The sequence below is a fragment of the Sceloporus undulatus genome, chromosome 2 (assembly GCF_019175285.1).
Source record: "Sceloporus undulatus isolate JIND9_A2432 ecotype Alabama chromosome 2, SceUnd_v1.1, whole genome shotgun sequence".
Taxonomy (NCBI): domain Eukaryota; kingdom Metazoa; phylum Chordata; class Lepidosauria; order Squamata; family Phrynosomatidae; genus Sceloporus; species Sceloporus undulatus.
In genome coordinates this window covers 22,988,763-22,997,616 of record NC_056523.1, presented here as the reverse complement: position 1 = coordinate 22,997,616, position 8,854 = coordinate 22,988,763, and the positions used below count along the sequence as shown (strand labels likewise).

Here is an 8,854-nt window from a genome sequence, read left to right as displayed (position 1 = left end):
CCCAGTATCCTGCTTTCCAACCATTAAGCCTTAATGATTAAGGAAAGATTTAAGTGTATCCTTCTGACTGGTAGCCTAAGAGCTCTCAATACAGAAGCACCCCAAAGGTGGCCTGGCCCAACTGCACTGTGCCACTTGACCATCAGAGGGCAGCCTGGCCCCTTGAGCAGATGGCAGGTGACTTACCTTCTGCAAAAGCCACAATGGTCAAAGCAGCATGGAAAGAGAAATGAGAAGAGTGAAATGAATTGCTTCATCCACATCTGCTGGGAAGCCCCTCAACAATTCCTGTGCAGCTCCCCATCTCCATTTCCTTTATGAATGGTGTCCCTCTATTCCCACTCCTGGTTCAACAAATCATAGTAGTAGGCTGACCATATTTCCTTGAGACAAAAACAGGACACTGGAGTGGCAAAAACGGGATGAGGTTATGTAATATCTGGTATTTGTGCAAAAGTAAAACGACAACAAGATTTATTACACAAACATATTGAGCTAACATTTATTCTTCAGTGACAGAACTCATACAAACATTTAGGTAGACATAGAAAGGGACTGTATTTTACCATGATCATGTCATGAATATTTCTCTAATGAAGAATTTCTCTTAGGTAGCAAATTTTAGCCTTGCAACACTTTATCATAAAACTTCTCACACTCCATGACACATTTTTTTTTGACAGCCACAATTTCAAACAGGAATCATCAAAGCATTTTTGCAACATAACAGGGCACTTTTCTTGGAAATGGAACAAAATTGACATTTATATTAAAATGACAAAATGCACTGGAAATATGAAAATAAAAGGCACTGTCCTGTTTAAAATGGTATGTGTGGTCAGCCTACATAGTAGCCACTTGCCTTGAAGTCTAGGGGAAGGACATGCAATTATGGCTGTTGATTTTGAATGTCAGCTCCCATAATTTCTCATCAACAGTTATGCTGGCAAGGGCTGACAGGAGTTATAGGCCAAAACTATTATCTGTTACAGACAGCCAAAATAAAGCTGCTTCGAGTCACAGTGGAGGTATGGTATTTGAATGATGCATGCGTCCTAAGAGTCCAGAAGTCGCACCAAAGCCACGCTCCAGCCCTAAGGACTGGAGCGTGGCTTTGGTGTGGCTTCTGGACTCTTAGGACGCATGCATCATTGAAACACCATACTTCCACTGTGACTCGAAGCAGCTTTATTTTGGCTGTCTGTAACAGGCCTATATGAACACAACTTGCCCAGCTCTGCTCTAAACCCTAGAGCCAAAAATACATGTGCATTTAATGCATTATATATGCAATAGCATTTATGTAATATGATGCTTTACAAAGTATAATTTCTGTCCCAAGAAGCTTACAGTGTAAAAAGAAATACAGGGAAGAAAATGGAAGAAGGAGAGGAAAAGGGAGACAGAAGAAAAGAAAGGGAAAACATACTTTCCCCTTAGTTACAACAAAATGCTGGGTTAAAGGATTTATTCCAAGGCTTGCTGGAGAACGTGAGATGGTGAAGAGAGATTTGAAGGATATGGAGTGGGGAAGATATTGTGGAAGGAAGTTGCAAACATGAGTAGCAGAAAAAGAGAAAGAGTGGATTCATTTCAGAGAGCAAGAGACCTTTGGGTGATGGAGGAGAGGATGATGCTGAATCAGGGAAGGTCACTAAAAATAATGTGTTGGTAATATGACAGTGGGGAGAGAAGAAATAAATCCTACACACTGTCACCAACCAGATGCCTCTTGGAAGTTCACACCATCTGGTGTTGTCAGCACACTGCTTCTGAACTAGAGCTTGGAAAAGTTACATTTTTAGACCACAACTTCTAGAATCCCTGAGCATGTAACTCTTCTGAGCTCTGGTAAGGTGGCTTCTGATGACAAAGTATCTCCATTAATTGATAAAGCAAAGTAACAGACAGGTACTGCTTTTGATGGACTGACTGGACCATTCTTGAAACTTCAGTCAGATGACGTCTATCTTCCTATAGAGAGAGATGCAGAGCTCCATAATGGATGTAGTTGCTATGATGTACTGTGAGCTGCCTTTGGCCTCAAACCAGGAGGAAGGTGGGATACAAATTAAATTAATGAAGGAATATACTGTATGTAACATGTTCCTGGTTCCAGATATCGGGGCCTCTTGTACCTTGTAAGAGATGCACTGAAAGAGAGTTTTACCAGGTCCAAGATGTTTTTGTTTTGCAATGCAAATGATAGCACAGAGGGCAACTTGTGAGCCTCCAGATATCATTGGACTGCAATTCCCATCAGTCACACTATAGCCAGTGATGAAAGATTATAGGATTTATGGTGCAATAATATCTGCAGGCCCATAAATTGAGCCCCTTTGTTATAGAGGGCTTTTGTAAGAGATGCCAAGGTATACAGTGATACCATCCAAGAACTTGGAAAAGCCTACTGTTTGGACTACAAGTCCCAGAATTCCTCCGCTAGAGTTGCAGTCCAAAAAGTAATTTCTCAACTTCTGTGGCATCCCACACCCATTGAGCAGTGGGCAGTGGCAGCTTTCCCCTTTGTGTGCATGTGAATAGTCTATTTCTACCTCTGTACCTCCTTTTGCCATTACACAGTAAGGAACTGACACTGGAGATTTTTCTGATTCTGTGCAACTCTGAAAGACATTGAGATTTGGAACTCTTTAGAGCGGGGGGGGGGGGAGTGCCACTCATGGGCTGCATGAAGCCCCTCAACTTTTTCCCCCAGCTTGCTACATCCCTGCAACTCTGGTATGTGGTAAATGTCACCTCCAAATGGCCCTAGACTGCCAATCATTGTTTCTGCAGCTTTTTGAGAGTTATGTTTTGCCTTGAAACACCCCAAAAATCCCTTTCCACCTGCCAATTCACTCCAATTACAGTACCTAAAGAAAGTCATGATGAGAAGTAGTCATTTCCTATGCAATTTTTGGCTGAAAATCAGGTGATGCTGCCTACTGCTCCCCACACCCACCACAACTGCCCACCTCTGCTCCACAAGTTGTCTGATTTGGGGAGCAGAAATCCCCCGCTCATGTGCTAGGTATCATATTTGTGCCATATTATTGCCACTGTGTTTCTTTCTTTCCTGGAAATTTACCAGAGACTGGCAGCTGATGGCTCACGGACTGGCACTGGCCTACAGTCTATGGGCCATCACATAGGAGTTTATCACATAAAGGAGATCGGGAGTTTATCTCGTGAATATTCCAGAAAAATTGCGTAATAACACATAACAATTTCACACGATGTTGGGGAAAAACACCATTAAAGTGGTCACAAAGAAGCATTAATGTACATATTTTTACCTTCAGGATTTCAGTGATAATTCATTTCCAATATCACTTTATTTGCACAATTGCATGTGATAATTATTGACCCAATTACTTGCCATTTCCGTTTCATTTGCAGGATGCTTGAAATGTACTTTAATCTCTCTTTAATGTTGAAATCAGTCCCGGTGTGATAAACTCCATAGAGTAGCCCTGTTGTAGAGCATTAAGTGACCGATACAGAAGGCACAGGAGGCAGGTCAAAAGTCCTATTCACATGTCCAGAGAAAGCAAGCTAGGTGAAATAATGTGTGTAGGTGTGGGTGTGAAACTATAATTGAATGCAGAGTAATGCAGAGAATTCAAGAAGTCTCCTACTAGGAAGAGGCTAGGTCTAGGACTAGGAAATTGTTTCTGTTCTTAAAAGACAATTGCTTATGATATTAACGAACAGGGAGTAATTCAAAGATAAATGGCTACTGCCTGGAGACATGCCTAATTTGCATGTCTGGCCTTTTCTGACAACACAACACCCCTTTCTTCCTTCCAATTGCAAAAGACTTTCTTGGACTTTCAATTAATTGGGTACTGTGGATCCTGGCTCTGTAAGAAAACTTCTTGTAGATGCATGTGAAGCAGAGATGGTCGAAAAGATGGACATTTTACTCACATGCTTGGGTAGGTTGCTGGTCTTGGAGTCCACATTGTAACTAGAAAAGCACAGAGAAAACACATTACCACTTTGACCACTAGACATCCTCAAGGTCCTCCAGGGCTCATCATTGCCATCTGGAACAGGAGCAATGACGAACACAGAGAATAGTGGTGCAATGAGGTCAAGGATCAAAGAGCTCTGAGACTTTTTGACCAGGAAACACTGACATCATCTGCCACTCACCTATCCTTCCTCTGTCCTCTCTGAACAAAGTTGTCATCCTCATAGTAGCTGTGGGTACAGATGGATTTTTACACCAAGAATATATAACTGTGGGCTGCATCTCTTTTAATGCAAAGGGCTTGGGCACATCTTGATCTTGAATAGGTAATCAAGAACCATTAACTTTGCAGAAGACCTGTCCCTGATGGAAATTATCTGATTTGAACTGATTTCTTGATCTGAATCAACAGATGCCTGCCTTTGGGGACTCTCCTTGGGAATACAAATATGATGAAATGATGAACACCTGCGCTTTAACAGTGATGACCCAGAGAATTGCATACATGGAGTGACACAAGAAAAAGGGTTGAGTAGGAAGCAGAGGTAGAGGAGAGAGAGCACGTGAGCAGAATCAACTCACACATCAAAGCGCAGGTTCTGCTTCTCTTCAAAGTAATAGTCGAGGACAAACTTCCGGACAAAGTCTGGGTTTAGCGTGTTATCAATCACTTCTGTGCGACCAAACTTGGAGTAATGGAAGAAGGGGGAAGAGAAATGCAGAGAAAGGTTAAAGAAGCAACAGCATAGTGCCTGCTTTGTACATTTACATGGAAGCTAATTTCCAGAACTTGAAAAACCTCTTGAAACTTCAACTTCCAAGGACACCCTGTCAGCATGGCCAGTGACCACACTGGCTAAGGGACTCTGGGACTCTTGTCCCCAAAATTTTCTTTCCCAACATATCAGAGGATTGCCTAGTTTCGTTTCCATCTCTCTTACTCAAAGCACAGTAAAATTACTGTATATTTTTGGACTACACCTCCCCAGAATCTCTGAGTCAGCAGGCTTGCATACTGGCTAAGGGAATCTGAAGGTTGTAGACATGCTTAAATACCCCAAAGTCACCAGATCCCAGAAGCTAAGCAGGGTCAGGCCTTGCTAGTACTTGGAAAGGAGAGAGCCAGGGAATAACAAGTGTTGTAGGCTGTAATCAGAGGAGGTCAATGGTAAACCTCCTTTGAACAAATCTTGCCAAGAAAACCCTATGATGGGGTTACCATAAGTCAGGGTTAACCTGAGAAGGAAAATAGAAATGAGACAAGCTCTACATGCTACTAAATGGTTGATTCTTTGTAAAAAGCCCTATGCATTTCAGTTTGTATAGAAGCTAAAAATAAAACAGAAACGATATCACAACATTAAATAAGTCATATTCCATAAAAACATATAAAATTGCATTATTTTCCATATCAAAAATATACATACACTTCAACAGAAATCACTGGAATTGTTGACAGCACTCTCCAAAGGGCTCTCCATCAAACATCAGTAAGGAAAGAGTTTTCTGGGTTTTTTTTCATCTATACATATTCCAGATAGTCAGAACCAATTATGTGTACTGAAGTCAGTCACAAGGATGTCTGATGTTTTTATGGAATATGTCTTATTTAGTGTTGCGCTATCTTTTCTGTTTTGTTTTTAGCCTCTGAAGAAGGCCTGCTTCTATATAGCCCAAAACTAGTAGGGCTTTTTAAAGAATAAACAGTTGACCATCTAATAGCAAGTGGAGCTTGTCTCTTTTCTATTTTCTGCTTATACATATGAATGTGCTTTTCAGTACGCTTTTTACTAATAATTTGAGAAGGCACATAACAGCAACAAAGTCCAAAATAATAATGACTTGGACCCTGTCTGCACAGGTCAAATAAAATGGCCTCCCCCCATCTACTTGTCAGGGAGTCTGAATGCGGCAGGGTTCAATCCCCAAGTCTGGTGAGGAAAATATGGATGGCATTTGGACTGTTCAGCACCAAACTGGGGTATAACCCTCTTAAAACAGAGTAGAAAGCTCAATAGTTGCTCCAGATCTGTTAGTGCCTTTTCCAGGCTCTGCTCCCAATCCATGGTCAGCACCAGTAATGCACGTGAGAAGGGGAGGAGGACTCATAGGGAAGGCCTTCATGTCAAAGCTCTTCACTTCTGAACCATGGAACTGCATGGACCTTCATGAAGCAGAGGCAATGGCAGCATGCCCAGACAAAAGTGAAGATGTGCCTCTGCCAAAAGTTATGAAATAGCAGAAGAATTAATGTGCATCTTTTTACTTTTGGGATTTCCAATATCACTTTATTTGTGCAATTGCGTGTGATAATCATTTGCGCAATTACCATTTCCGCTCCATCAGTGGGCTGCTTTAAATGCACTTTAATCTCTCGTTAAGGCTGAAATCAGCCTCAGTGTGATAAACTCCATACTTATGGTGTATCTACACTGTAGAAATAATGCAGTTTGACACCATTTTAAGCACATGGAACCTTCCTACAGAATCCTGGGATTTGAAGTTTCATGAGTCACCAGCACTCTTTGGCAGAGAAGACTAAAGGCCTTGTCAAACTGCAAATCCCAGAGTTCCATAGGCTGAAGGTACACCAATTAAAGAAGTGTTTAACTGCAATATTTCTACAATGTAGATGCACCCCTAGCTCTCCATTTCCTCCTCATCACCTGGGTTATCTTTTTAGCAACACTGGTATTGGGAGGATGGTGGAGGATGGCTGGAAAGCACAGACTTTTGGTGGTGAGTTGCAGCAGTGTGTCTGCAGTAAACAATGCAATTCAGCTTGAGCTGGGAAAGAATGAGATTCTATTCTAGTTGATTCTATTGTAACTATATATGCCTGCCCACAAGAAGTAAGGTAGACAGCAGTTGCCTCCAGAATCCCTTGCCGAGCATGCATGAGGAGTAAAACAGAGAGAAAAGGGGAAAGCAGGTAAGCCTGCCTTATCAGTTACCCCAAGTATATTAAAAAAGCATAGGTCTGTAAGTATGGCCACAAAATGGAAATCACAAGAAAAGTGGAGACTAGTGAAAGAAAACATCATACCTGGATGCAATTTGGAAGAAGCTTTCAGGTGGTCACTAGAAGGTTCTAAATGTTTTTGTTTACTTATATAAGCTTGCCTGACCTAGTAGTTTTATTCTGCGTGTGCATATTATTATTCTTTTTAATAAAAAGCTCACAGAAATCACGTTGAACTGCTCTTCTTCGTTATAGTATAGGAACCTATCCCTATTCTGCCTGTGTAGGGATAGAATTTCTGCCTCTGGTACCACATTTTCTGTTAAAGAAGTAATGCCCAGAAACACATCTACTTTGTTAACTAAGCTATATCTTTATGGGGGGGGGGGAATCTCTGGGTGAGAGAGCATTGCCTTGAACAGTGTGTTTATAATGTACATAATTCCCCCATTCATTAGAATCAGTGTTTTTAATTTGAATTGTGGTCCACTGTGCAGCATTGGCTGGGATTTAATGTTTCATGACTAAAGAGATCACAAGGGGCTGCTTCTTGTAACACAGAATCATAGAATTGGAAGGTGTCTCTAAGGGGCCATCCAACACTCTACCAATGAAGACTTAATTGCCAAAGTGCTTCTGAGTGGTGGGCATTTAACTTCTGTTTTAAAACTTCCAATGAAGGAGGAGTTTTTTTTTAAACAGAGCTAGGATGTCCACCTTTCTCTGGGACTACTCCCATTATATGAGAAGGGATCATCCCTAGGTGTCAGATTTTGGCCTTAACATCTCAGGGACAGGAATGCTCATGACCTGACAATCCTAACTAGTTTATCTGCCTAGCTCCAAGGAAGTCACATCTATCCCATTTCTCGCTGCACTGGGGCAGTAAAGTCAGAATTCAAATCTTGTGAACTGAGTCCCAGAATATTTCAGGTACTGCAAGAAGCAAGGCACTGACCAAGGTTGTTTAGACTGGACAGAAGAATGGCAGGCAGCAGGCAACTCACTGTTGAAACTTGGCAGAAGACCAGCCAATCTGGGAACTGGAGCTTATCAACAATGATAGCGTGTGCTGCCAAATTTCTCTAGGATGGTCAGTCTTCCTTGGCTTGCTATAACACATGCATGGGAAACTATGAGTGTGGGAGTAGTTCCTCACCTCTCGCCATTCCTTGTCTACAGTTCCTTGGATATAGAGAATCACAACTGCAAAGACAGATGTTAAAATAATATGTTAGTGAAAAGAAAGTAAACATTTTGACCCACCTCCAACCCACATGTTTTCCCATGTAACTGAGTTTTTATTTTTTACAAATGGAAATGTGCATTCAGTACTCTCTTCACATGACATCTCACTCACAGTGATCTTGGAAGACCTAAATGCTAAGCTGTGCATTAAGAACAAAGCAGCTCCCCACATCCACCATTTCTAGGGAAAAGCTGTTTTGGGAGAGGGCAATCTGGAATGGCGAGTCAGAAAAATGCTTTACCTTCTTCTCCAGTTTCTCTATCTTTGCTCTAAATCCCCACCCAAGGAGTTTCCCTCACTGTATAATTTCAAATGTACTTTGCTCCTCTGCAGAGCTCCAAACACAGAGGTTGGAAATGTTACTTTCTTGGACTACAACTTCTAGAATTCCCCAGCCATTGCCATGTTGGACTACAACTTGTAGTTCATTCCCACCCCCAGGAGACCAATATTAGAAAGTGACTTCACTGGATCCATTTCAAACATATGGTTACCACTCTCAAACTAAAACAAAAACATGTTTTGCAGGTTTACTTCCTAGCATTTCCAGGTAGGAAGGGCTTGGAAAGACCCCACTCTCAGATCCTGAAGAACTGCTACCAGTCAGCAACATAAACAGTGGAGTTTATCGCATCGCGTTCCGAGAACATTTTTGGAACCCGATTGG

General features: G+C 41.7%; 1 protein-coding gene across 2 annotated transcripts in view; it reads right to left on the bottom strand.

Annotated features, from left to right (window-relative positions):
- Nucleotides 1-8,854, bottom strand: part of CPNE9 (copine family member 9) — an 86,410-nt gene that overhangs the window by 40,021 nt on the left and 37,535 nt on the right. The window contains exons 3-6 of one of the 2 annotated variants that reach the window (XM_042454770.1): nucleotides 8,098-8,144; nucleotides 4,559-4,662; nucleotides 3,931-3,970; nucleotides 187-189 (exon numbers count right to left, since the gene is read on the bottom strand). In XM_042454770.1, coding sequence (XP_042310704.1) covers nucleotides 187-189; nucleotides 3,931-3,970; nucleotides 4,559-4,662; nucleotides 8,098-8,144 — 194 coding nt within the window. The remainder of the gene's footprint in view (nucleotides 1-186; nucleotides 190-3,930; nucleotides 3,971-4,558; nucleotides 4,663-8,097; nucleotides 8,145-8,854) is intronic. The other variant, XM_042454771.1, reaches the window with a different exon arrangement.